We start from the raw sequence: 12,603 nt of genomic DNA on the forward strand, positions 1-12,603 counted from the left end.
GTCTGAAATTTGAAGCATAATATTTGGAATTATTCAACGTATGTCGTGTCTTGTCTTCAGACTCGTTCTGCCCACCTCGTGAAGTTTGTGAAAGTTTCTGAAGTATAATGCTGTGAAATTATTTGACCAATTATCATGCTACCTCAGAGACTGTTTTAGTGTTTTTGGGTTAATTAAAGTATGTCAGGTAGGAGATCTGCCATTTGCGATACATGCAAAATGCTTCATTATACTAGTGTACTACAGTTGTTCTCAAGCACCAATTACAACACGGTTTGCATTTTTATGCTGAATAGCATAGATAAACGACTGGAGCATTTTGCGCAGCTCAAGCGCAGGGATTTGTACCTTCGTAATTGTCACCACCTCATCGCTGCAAATTATGAAAAGGACCGCTCGAGTGTATCCTTGATCATAGAATATCTGTTATTCTCAAAGCGATGTCGTCATCACATCCCTGTCAGTTCACAACTTCTAATTATTGAGTTTAACTAGGTGTCAAAAAATCTGAGATATCTGAAGTAGCAGAAAATTGTGTACTTTCAAAGTCTAAGATTTTTTGCGGCACCGACAGTTTCATAAATCTTCCTTATAACACTCTACTCTGAAACCGCTACATTCTACCTCTCACATTGCTCCATAACAAAGGTATGTGTTAGCCTCTTATTTGTACTAAAAATTCTAGGTTTCATGACTCATTTACTCATTCACTCTCTGGTGAATTTGGTTCCGTCAGATTCATTGCAAGACACCTTATGTGTTATCTCCGCAGACCTAACACAGGCATTTGAACGCTCAATGAGAGCAAAATTTCAACTGGCCTGTTGTCTACTTTTCAGTAAAGAAGGTAAATAACCTTCCTTAAGGACTCGCTTTGAGACGATAAAACAAGGTTTCTCCATTACTTACCGTAAGACGATAATAAGTGTTCCACCAGACTGTGTAGGAGATGAGGTTGAAAGTTACATCACCTCCATGTGTGAGGAAGTTTTCTTTCCTACAACCTGATTTTATGACTTACAATAACAAAAGATACTGCTTTCGCCTGGCATTTTTTCATGCGTCGCATCGTCTAATAAACGGGGACCTACATTTACTTGATTCCATGAATAGGTAAAATGGCTCAGAGAGAATTTCGTCGAATGATCACTACGGCCATCTCTCATCCAGTTGGAGAACTTTTACTTACCTTTGATTAAAAAATTCATGAACCATAGAGTTTTTGGAAATTGAGTACACAATATTATTGTGAAAGATTTTTGAGGTTGAGTCTTTGTTTACATTCTCAAAGTATCAAAAGTTCTACAGTTTCATCGTGTTTCCTCCTAACTTTATCAGCTTATGAGCAATGGCTCCTAATTTACTCAACTCCTCAGCAGGCCAAAACTCTATACCTCTACAGATACATATGAGAATCATGCGTTTCAACGAAACCTACGAGTCCTGCTTATCATCACTCAGGAACCACCGATCTTTTCTGCAGGTGTCATGGACCATTCATGACAAATACTGTTGCAACAACCGTTATCCTAGGTACATATCTATGCATAGTAATTCTAGTGATCAGCTCCATACTCACAATGTAATTTCTGTAAAATACAGTTGGACGGTGGAATTACCAGACCCCGTATCTCGGTTTGCGACGTTGTAGACTTCCTTTCATACTTTCTTCTTTACACGGAAAACCAACCAACATCAATTTATAAAAACTTCTGCAATTTTTCTTCTCTGTGCAAAGAAAACTCTGTGAAAACCAAGGAGGAAAAATGATTTGTTCTCTGTCAAAAGAATAAAATGGGAGCGGAGATTTTTAAGCACCGCAAACGAGATACATGGTCTGCTAGTTTCACTGTTGACTTGTTACGATATACCTATACCTACAATATCCCTACAGATTACATTGAAGATATTACTGTCCCTGTAACAGTGACTGATTCGAATGTTATCACAGTAGAGGGTTTCAGATATTTGGGCCAGTATGGTTTATTAATTACACAGAACGTAAGTTACCTTTATAAATTAAGGCGTAGAGGCAACTTCTGCCTTTGGTTGGCCAGAAATTTCTGTAAACGCATTTAAATTCCTAAAATTTATGAGAAATTCCGAATCTACTAAATGAAAGCAAGGATTTTCAGGAGAACATGATTAACAATTTGCCGTCAGAAGGAAAACTGCGGAAGGAAAGTGGGAAAGATTTTTCACTAAGGCTCAACATAATATGAGGAGGAAAAAATGAATGTAATTTCCGTTTACCCTGGTTATAATTCTGGTATTGTAAGAATTCTCTTTCTCTATTTACGTAATTACGTAGTAGATTATTGTATTGTATGAAATCCTGTTATCACGAAGACAGCAAGGTACACTCTACTACAGGTATGGACAAATGGAATTTTAGAAAGTCGTCAAAACGCGTAGATTTGACAGCATCGAGAGTACGACTGCGAATGGCATGTGCGGCAAATGGACGGTACGACTTCATACGTCACTCGATCGCCGATTTTCTCAGCGCTGCCACTTCGGCATCCCGTTTGTCCATACCTGTAGTAGAGTGTACCTTGCGAAGACAGAGTATCATAGAGCATAAACAATAAACATAGGAAAGGTTGTGTCTGATCATGAGTCATTAGAAGGTTTTAGCGTAGTGTGCTGCAACCTAGCGGACACATGGTGCCTTCGATTCGCGAAAAGTTACCTTCAGTACTCACAATCAGTTGCAGTTGATTGATTTCGTTTATTGTCTCATCATTTACCTATTAATATTTATATTTCGTTCATTTATTTACCTATAATATTTTTTACGTGTCCAATTAGGGCATCATTTAAAACAATTAATTTGGCCTCGTTAAGTGATACGTTCATATTTGATACATTTTCTTCAAATGATCTAGAAAAGTTATTTTTTTGGAGCCGTAATAGTTTTCTCTGTTTTTATGAGAAATCGAGGATTTTTTTATGTATTAATATTTCGGTACTTAAGTAATGGATCATTATTTTTCTTATGGATCTTGGATTTTTTTTCGGGGGGGGGGGGGGAGGAAGCACAATTTTAGATGTTTTAATTATTGAAAATTTTAACATACTCAGTTAATAGGTAGTAAATTAAATCTGGGACTCATTAAAATTGCGCTCACCGCTGAGCGCTTCTCTAATACTCACGTATTAGAGCTTTCCCGCTTGTTTTTTACTTTATCTCACACTTTGAGAATTTCGAAACAGTAACTTCGGAATGGAGGATTTGCAGGTATCTGAAATTGGATGAATTTCGCGTTCAAGTTGAAACTACTGAGCGAACTGCATGCGATGGCACCCTTGGTTCAAGAATCGAACAATTATTGGAAGAGAAATGACAAAACGATCTAATGTACTAAAACACGTGTGCCTAGACGGGCAATGCTGCCAGATAACGTTACTAGGTGGTGCACTTTCTCATTTTTAATTATTTTTTTTTTTTTTTATACTATTCCCTACATCAGAAAAAAATAATGGAAAGCATTGCGAAATCCAATTTTTGGGCACTCTCAAGAGCACGTGTTTTGAGGCTTTTAGTGTCTACCTTCACGAGCTCTCTCCAAATTCAGATACTTATTTTTTGTAGGTTACATAAAGCAATAGGTTTGTTGTACGCAAGAGGTACACCCAAATAAATATACTTTTCATGGGTTGAATCACACGAAAAACAATTTGGGCACGTTGAGTCTGAAATTCAGTTTGCAACACGCTTTTCCAAGTTTTCCGCGTCTGCGGGCAGTTTTTTTCAGTCATCATCGACCAGATTTGCACGCGTAGAGGAGTAAGAAAAATTAATATGAGTAAACAGACGATTTCACTAGCTTTATCTATTGTGTGATTTCAATAAATTTCAAGCGTTTGTTTCCTTTTCTTCTTCATTTTGCAGAAATAAGAGCTTCGAATCAACTGAAATCTTACGGAAGGAGAGATTATAACAGTTTGCGAGGTTGGTTGTTTACTCAGGTTGTCTCCCTCCGGACAAACCTGACTGCCGGCCACCAAGAAAAACTGCCCGCTTAGCGGTAAACTAGAAAAAGCGTGTTACAAACTACGCAGATTGCGCGCTAGGGAATGGATTTCAGACTTTTTTATGTGCCCAACATGATTTTAGGGCAAATTTACTGTGAGAAAGTGTGTTAAGTTGGCTGTATCTCTTGCATGCAAGAGCCCCTTATACATTTGGAGATGACTGAAATTCGTTTCTTTTTGTCAAGTTTTTAGGCAAAATGCTTAAAAATGAAAAGGGCAAGAGGTTTCGACTTTTTTGGCAATATTTTCATAGATTTACATCTTTAGCCATGTGATATTCCTGGTCATTTTTAAATTTCTTCATCTTTGACTGTTGATGTAAAATTTAAGTAAACCAATTTAAAGAACCGTAAATGCAACCACGACTGTAAGCCGTAAATTAGCTGGTAGTAAGTGAGTTATTTGAAATTACACTAAATATAAAATACTATATGTTTATTTTGAAAATCTTGTTAATCTTTTTTAATGTTTATATGGCCAAAAAAATCCAAATTTTTCCGTATGAAAAAAATACTCCAAAATATTTAGAATTTTTTTTTGTATTTAAATATTCCTTTTACTTATAAAAGATCCAGGTGCACTTCAGAATAGCACATTCGCAAGTACTCACTGTGGAAATATCATAAAAGAAAGTTCTATAAAGTTATATGGACATAGCTCTGAATTAGAGACGTGCTGGAAATATGGGGTGTGCTGTGTGCTCTAGAGAGCTGCATAAGAAACAATGTAAAAGTAGATTGGATTCCTTTCGCGGAAATGAAAAAGTGGGATTTTACATTAAATCAACCCGAACTGACGCCAGAATATGCGGCACTCAAGAACCGTGGGCATATGCTAATTAATAGCGTTGTAAACAGGGCTCTTGAGTTTAAAAGCCACGACGTCGATCTCCCCGTGCCGATCGTCGCCGCTGACGTCACTGGCGCTTCATAATTCCCATCCATTCTTACGGCCCTCAACTAACGAGCATACACTCCTTCATTCCAACCCGTCTCTGGTTCCTTTTAGCAGAAACACGTCCATGTAAAAGCTCTTCAGTTCCCGTTGGCGCTTACTGATCGCTCCTTCATCTGCAGAGAGGGACCGACAGCATCGGCTAGGGTCTTTGACAAGGACCTTGCTCGGTCGACGGTCCTCGAAAGCGACCTCGATGAGGACTTCGATGACGACCTTAAGTTCGACCTTGACGAGACTCTGGACAGTCGCTTCGGGAGGGTAGCTCGGCGGGCCATGCTGGGTCCGAAACACTCGAAATAAACTCCGTCGGATTCGAGTTGGACCGGGAAATCGTGGTGGAGTCCGTAGCCATCGGAGAGCTCGAATTCCCCGGACTTGATTTGCTCGACGGTGAAGTCGTCCCAACTCTTTGCGAGAGGGCAGTGCCTCGGCCACCAGGGGAGGGGTCGCTTTCCGTAGAGGATGTAGTTCCACCAGTGCCCCAGGTTGCAGAGGAAGGGTTCGTAGGGCAGGTCGCGATCCACCAGCATCGTCGCCAGCGCGATCCGCTTCTGACGGACTTCCTCGGTGATCGACTCCTTGACCGCCTTCAGTTGCCAGCCCTTCTCCATGGTGTCGGAGACGCAGTAGCGGGTCAGCCGGAGAGCCTAAGCAAAAACGTGGATGTTGACCGGAGCAGTGGCGTGGCGTGAATTGCGATGTATCGATTGTTATGCTATTTAATCTTATGGTAAAGAATCGATTATTGAGGTGTTCGCTGCGAACACCCTGTTTATCAATCCTTTTCCATAGGTTAAAATGGCATAACAATCGATATATCGCAAAGCACGCCACGCCACTGGACCGGAGACAAAGAGAGACCCTCTACTCTGCCGTGCTAAGGGAGAACGCCGTATGAGCCTTCAGACGTTGCCAAATTTCCTTTGACAAATCCAAATTTTCGGGAAAATTTGTGGATCTTTTTCTTCCGACTATTCACAGAATTTTGTCTGGAATATGATTTAATATTTGTGAAAATTTTAAAGGAAAAATTCGTTAATTTCCTCTAGTATAGATATTTTCTGGGACGAAATTTGCCGATGTCTGGAGGCTCATACGGCATCCTTCCTTAGCACGGCATCACTGACCTCTTGGCGACAGATGGACGTTTTAACTTTCGGAGATTTTCATAAGAAACTTTCATAAGACAAATTATAAGGGAGCAACAATCATCACCCTTTTTTTTGGATATTAACCTGACCTGCTACTAGGTGGATGATAAGCTCCGGGTGATATCATGAACCGCACACGTCTACCAAACTTCGGTTTGTTAGCAAAACGTAATACTCAACACGTTGTTGAACATCCATCAAGTAGGCAGGTCAACAATTGAGTGTTAAAGTTCTGAAAGTGAGAGTGTCCACCATTGCCAAGATTGCCAAGAAGGTCTTTATTGGTCCATGATGTCGACAATGGACTGTATTCACATTCGTTCCTTAGACAGCTCCTTTCCTCAAGAGGCTCTAATTGGTTTATATTGCGACTGAGAGAGGTGTAAGGGAGCCTTCAAAATATGCGTAAGGAAAAGGGCAATTTTCGCCGATCTCGGTAAAATTCAGAAGTACAACTTTGTAATTGGATACTTACAAGGGATTACAATGATTTTCCACTGCTAAAAGTACAAAATACGGAGGGTAAATTTCTATATTTTTGACAAACTGTAGGGTAGGCGAATCTATTCATTAAATTCACAAAACTTACATTATATTTTCTTTCATGTCTCGTATTTTTGTGGTGGTAAATCAATAATTTAATCCCCTCCAGGACCCATTTTTAAAATACTGCTGAATTGTACTCTAGGTTTGCGAAAATGGACGTATTTCTGTCAAACGGAATTATGTGCATTAAGACATGAGCCCTGAAACCCATAAAAATATATTCATTACAGGGCTCACGTCATAATGCACATAGTTCCGTTTGGAAGAAAAACGTCCAAATTTTGCTTTTTATGATGCTACGGTAAGGATCTTCTTGAACCACAATGTAAACTTTGTAAGCCTCTCAACCACCCCCGATGTAATACCCTCCCGGGGGTTTTATTAAGTTAAGTTTCTCTATAAGCACTGTTACCTATATGTATCTTTTATACAATGGAGAATTTTATGTTTGAAATTTAACTGCTAGGAAAACTGAGCACGAGGATATCCTTAGTTTCTCAATTGAAAAATTATTGGAGGGAATATGACGAAATAACCGAATCTGGCAAATTACATGTATTCAAAAGGAGATGCCACGAGCCGGCACATTTTCTCCCTTTTAAATCCATTTGCCTCCAATTACCCATATCAGGAAAAAAAAAATTGAAAAATACTGCGAACTCAGCTCATTAAGCACTCTCAGATGAGGTGATAAAATTTGTGTGTGCAAATTTTCCATCATGTCAAAATGTAAACCTTAATTACTGAATAAACAAATATAAAAAACCTCTCAAGTAAGAATCTCTGTTCATCAAATTTGGAATGAAATTCTGTGCCTGAGTCTATAAGTGGCCTAAAAACCCGGAGTGCTATATATGAATGCGGAGCGGAATATTTTCTCCTCGCCGGGTAACTTAATATAACAGGGCGGAATCTACTTTTTCTGGGCAGTACCATACGCTTTTATGGTGCTATTTCACCTCGCATTCATATCACTCAGGGTTCTTGAGCGATATACAGCTTTTATGGTGCTATTTCACCTCGCATTCATATCACTCGGGGGTTTTAAGCGATATATAGCTTTTATGGTGCTATTTCACCTCGCATTCATATCACTCGGGGTTTTGGGCGGTATAAAGAATCCGGCACCGAATTTCACTACGAACATCGTTACAGGATGAACACCAAGTCCTGGCTATGAGGATGGGATCGAATGTCCCGAAACGCGTCCCACCTCTTAAAAAAAATTCCGCAAGTGAGTCAGTTTTTCTCCAAAAAATTGTATTGGTTTAAAAAAAAACTTCACTCTTCAATTTTTAACAATGAAGCTGTTTCAGGAACGACTGAAAATACGGAGTCGCCGTACTAAAAATCGATACTAGCAATGTGCAAAATGCGTATACAGCATTCCTAAGAAAGGGAAAGCGATTCCTAAAGAATAAAAACACACCTGATGACACTGAATGTACCATATTATTTGTCGCACACAGCTACACCTGATGCAGGTGCATGATGCAGGTGATGACAGCACACTGCACACCCTGATGAGCAGATTGTGAGCGAAATAGCCTACGTCACGGTACATCGTATTCTCGGAATTCCGCATTGAATAAAAAAAAAGTAACATAATCTCATTTTTATTTATAGATTCTCCGCGCAATTGTGTTAACGTTTCAGAATGCCTGCCGTGTTACCGAGGAGAACCGTAAAGTGGAAAAATGTAGTTTTTAACAAAAGGGCCCAGTTGCGTCAGAGCGGAAAATTTCATTCGAAGAAACCTCCGCTCTTTTTCAAATTACCACAAATCATCTGAAAGTCACAGAAATCGTTTGGATGATTAAGAATCGCCGAGTTTTATTTTCACAGGACCTTTTTCATTTTTATGTTAGGCTATGTTCAGACAAGACAACTAGCAATAAGTGATATCTCTCGCATGCTTTCATGCTTGCATTCTGGACACAACCGTTCAATTTCAAGGCTAGAAATGAGCAGAAAAGGGCGCCATTTTATTCAGTAAGCAAACTTCTCTGGCCGAATAATACCCTTTACAACTGCTTAGTCTGGAACAACGTCAATTTTTGCACACGTGCGGCTTTTACAACACATATCGACGGTGAAACTATCAAACCACGTATCTCGGTTTGCGACGTTGCAGACTTCCTGTCATACTTTATTTTTTAAATGAAAAACTACTCAACATCCAGTCTTGAAAATTTCTGTGATTTTTCCTCTTTGTGCGGAGAAAATTCCGTGAAAATTTCAAGGAATGATATTGATTTGGTCTGCTTCAAAAAAAATAAAATGTGAGCGTAGATTTTTAAACACCGCAAACGAGATACGTGGTTTGGTAGTTTCACCGTCGATATGTGTCGTTTTATACAAATAAGACGAAGTTTGCACTTTTAGCTGCATTGGTGGTTTCATCTAAATTAGATCGAAGCGAAGCGATCCATAGCGAATTTTGAAGGAATATCAATTTCGAGGATTTGAGCCTCACGGCTCTTTTCGACAACACGGTAGGTTCCACTATAAAAAATCGTCGAACGCACCTGTGAGCTCATATTTTGATTATGAGCTCTGAGGAATATGCAGCTCAGTATCACTAAAAAAAGAACAAAAAAAAAAAAAAAAAAAAAAAAAAAAAAAAAAAAAAAAAAAATGTCAGGTGTACCCGCTGGTGAAAAAACCGAGAACACAACATTGAATTCCAATAACACAGTATTTACTAGAAGTGTGTCTATTCCCCGTCGGAGGGAGTCTAATTGAAGCCAGCATGTTTTTCAGTGAACACACAGTGTTAAAGGAATGCAAGATTGTGTTCCGTTAATCCACTAGCAACTAGTAGCGTGCTTTGCGATATATCGATTGACCTGCCATTTGAAATTATGGAAAAGGATCGATAAATAGAGTGTTTGAAACGAACACCTTCATAATCGATCTTTCACCATAGCTGCAAACGGGGAAATATCGATATATCGTAAAACACGCAACGCCACTGCTGGCAACTGCCAGGAACACTGAGCTTCATGTTCCTTTAGACTATAGACCGAAACGAACACACCAGTGCGCTGAGGTATGTGCTTTGCAGTGAAACGTGGAAACATTAAAACCGTTGCGCTGCAAGCTCCTGCCAAAAAATTAAGAATTTATGTTTTTTAACCAATCCGAATTCCAAAAATTCAGCACTTTTATGACGTAGACTCATGAATGTGTGGCTTTTCTCGGCGAAAAAGATTAATTCAGTGCCAGTTGTGGATTTTTTAGGAGTGCAGTTTTTTAAAAGTTAGGTTTAATTTAGGTCGAGGAATGGAAATTCGAATTTTTGGCGTAAAACACCTGCTAGTATTTTGAGTGAAAAATTGCGCGCATTTTATAACAGACATTTTTGGTGTCGGGGGATCGTCCATTCATGGCGTTCGTCATAGATAGTACTACTTCGTTCGTCTACTATCTCGGAATACACTAGAAATACAGCTTTACACCGGGCGGTAAGAGGGGACTTTAACGTCATGTCAGTTCGCCTTCAATTTTTAGTGTAGGCAGAGTGAGTTCTCATAAGGTCGAATAGTGGTATGACTACAAATGTAGCGTTCATTCAGAAGACAAAAGAAGTATCTACGGTGAGAGCATACTATCCCTGCCATCCTCAAGGATTATTTCCCCACTACCTTCAAAGATGAGGAATGTAGACAGTTTTTCCGCTTTCCTGAAAAATCGCGTTTTCCGAGTTACATGGTTGCGGATTTCCACCATTGATATCCTATCACCCAATGCGATGTGGAGAGGTGATTCTAACGCATCGGCAGTTCGCCTTCAATTTTTGATGCAAGCAACACGAGCCCTCACGTGGTCAATTAGTGGTATCATCGTTAAATGACAGGGGTTTCTCATATAGATTATCACCAGACAGAAAATTGTGCCTTTGATACCATACCAGTTCGCCTTCAATTTTTTGTGTAGGCAACGTGAGTTCCCATGTGGTCGAATAGTCGTATCACGATAAATGTTACGTTTAATCGGAAGACACACATACGTGACGTAGACAAGGTATGAAGTTAAGGATTCTAATACATGTTTCTTAACCAAAATTTCACGTAAAACACGATTCGCGATTCGCGCGACGAAAATTACTGAAATCAACTCCTAACCAAGATATTTCATGTTTCTTGACGCGTGGATTCAAGCCTCCAGCTCATGAAAACGCAATGGTCAATGGTGAGTCAAATCGCACACTAAACGTTACCGTGGTAGTCTTTGCGAAACAAAAATAGGGCAACCTCAATCTTGACGCTTTGACTCAGCCACATCAAATTGTTTACAATTTGAGCAATAAAGGTTAGGAAAGGAACAATGCTCGATTGAGAAAACCTGCCAAAACCGTTGTAAGGCACGATTTAGCTCACGTAGAGTATTGTGTTTCTTGTGACAGGACAATTCGAATTTCCCGTAACCAATGTAAAATAAAAACGTTGATAGCTCAGTTAGGAGTTGATTTCAGTAATTTTCGATGAGGGAATCGTGTTTTACGTAAAAGTTTGGTCAAAACACATGTATGAGAACGCATGTATTACAAGATAGATTACAGTTTACGATAAGGAGCCCTATTTCTGGTCCATTTTAGAAACAACATACATGCTATTGGTTTCCCTATGCAGATATGTGCTTTCATAGAATAGCCAAAGATAGTGGCTCCTTATTGAAAATTGTAATCCAAATTATGAGTGCCCACCCACTCCCTGGAGTGTTACGTAATTTACGGACACCCCCTCTCGGGTTTAATCATTTTGAATTGATTATCGTTCACGTACCTTCTGGAGGGGACGGACTTTGTATTCCAGGCTAACCATCAGCTCATTTTCTATCATGAGGACTTCGGAGAGGACCGGATGTTTAAAGACATTCCCTGGTGTTAGATCGAGTGTTCGGGAAGCGTCCAACCATGAGTAACCTCGGTGTAATTTTGGAGATTTTGGAACAGTCTTGCCGCAGTTAGGGAAAGTGCAGAGCGTATCAGTATTTTTGATGCAGAATACTATCATGAGACCATAAAACACTGAAAAAAGTGATTTCAATGAATGAAAAACTGGATGAAAGTATAACCGTTCCTCTTACACTGAAAAAAATGATGAAATTTCCACTTTTGTTTCTTTCTTGAAGGATGACAACACTTCCTCTACCCTAGGGAGCGAGAAAGTAAAAATGGTTATGAGGTGAGAGTCCATACTGCTCGGAAAATCTAAGGTATGAACTGCTCGTACATAGGGTCTGGCTCTTATGACTAGAGCAGAGATGTGCAGTAAACATCAGAGGCGTGGCGTGAATTGCGATATATCGATTGTTATGCCATTTGAACCTATGGTAAAGAATCGATTGTTAAGGTGTTCGCTGCGAACACCCTGTTTATCGATCCTTTTCCATGAGTTTAAATGGCATAACAACCGATATATCGCAAAGCACGCCACGCCACTGGTAAACATGTCGTGTATGGAAACGCAGGTGTATGAACTTACTGTTCATACGGTATGGACGCTGGGTCCATACGGCATGGTCTCACAGTCCATACTCTTCGTATGTTATATTTGTCCCTACTACAATGGACTCTACCTCTATTCTTAAGTCGGCATCAATTTTTTGTAGTCTGTATGTGGCCCCAACCTATACTGTTTGAAGTTTGAGTGCAAACATTTTTTCAATGTAGAGGTTCTAGTTCCAGGTCCCATCTAATTTTCTTGTCGCATCCAGGGTCGGACTGGCTCGGATCTGAGGGCGTAGACCCTTGGCTGGTTAAAAGGGCGTGATGTGATATTTCCTGGTAGGGCATTCCCTACGTGGAGAGGGGTTCAGAAAATTTTGGCAAAGCAGCACAAGTTTACGCTATTTTCCGGTTCAAAGTTTATTAATCGTGCAGAGTGAAAATTGCAAAATTGGACTA

The 12,603-nt window shown here is 39.7% G+C and overlaps 1 protein-coding gene across 1 annotated transcript; it reads right to left on the bottom strand.

Annotated features, from left to right (window-relative positions):
* Positions 1–4,656: 4,656 nt before the first annotated feature.
* On the bottom strand, positions 4,657–11,935 carry LOC140225542 (uncharacterized). Its single transcript, XM_072304755.1, has 2 exons — positions 11,480–11,935; positions 4,657–5,642 (listed from the first exon to the last, which is right to left on the bottom strand). Exons 1-2 carry the CDS (start codon positions 11,708–11,710, stop codon positions 5,073–5,075), a joined length of 801 nt encoding a protein of 266 aa, XP_072160856.1. The 5' UTR covers positions 11,711–11,935; the 3' UTR covers positions 4,657–5,072.
* Between the last annotated feature and the right edge of the window lie 668 nt (positions 11,936–12,603).

The sequence above is a fragment of the Bemisia tabaci genome, chromosome 9 (assembly GCF_918797505.1).
Source record: "Bemisia tabaci chromosome 9, PGI_BMITA_v3".
In the NCBI taxonomy this organism is placed as follows: Eukaryota; Metazoa; Arthropoda; class Insecta; order Hemiptera; family Aleyrodidae; genus Bemisia; species Bemisia tabaci.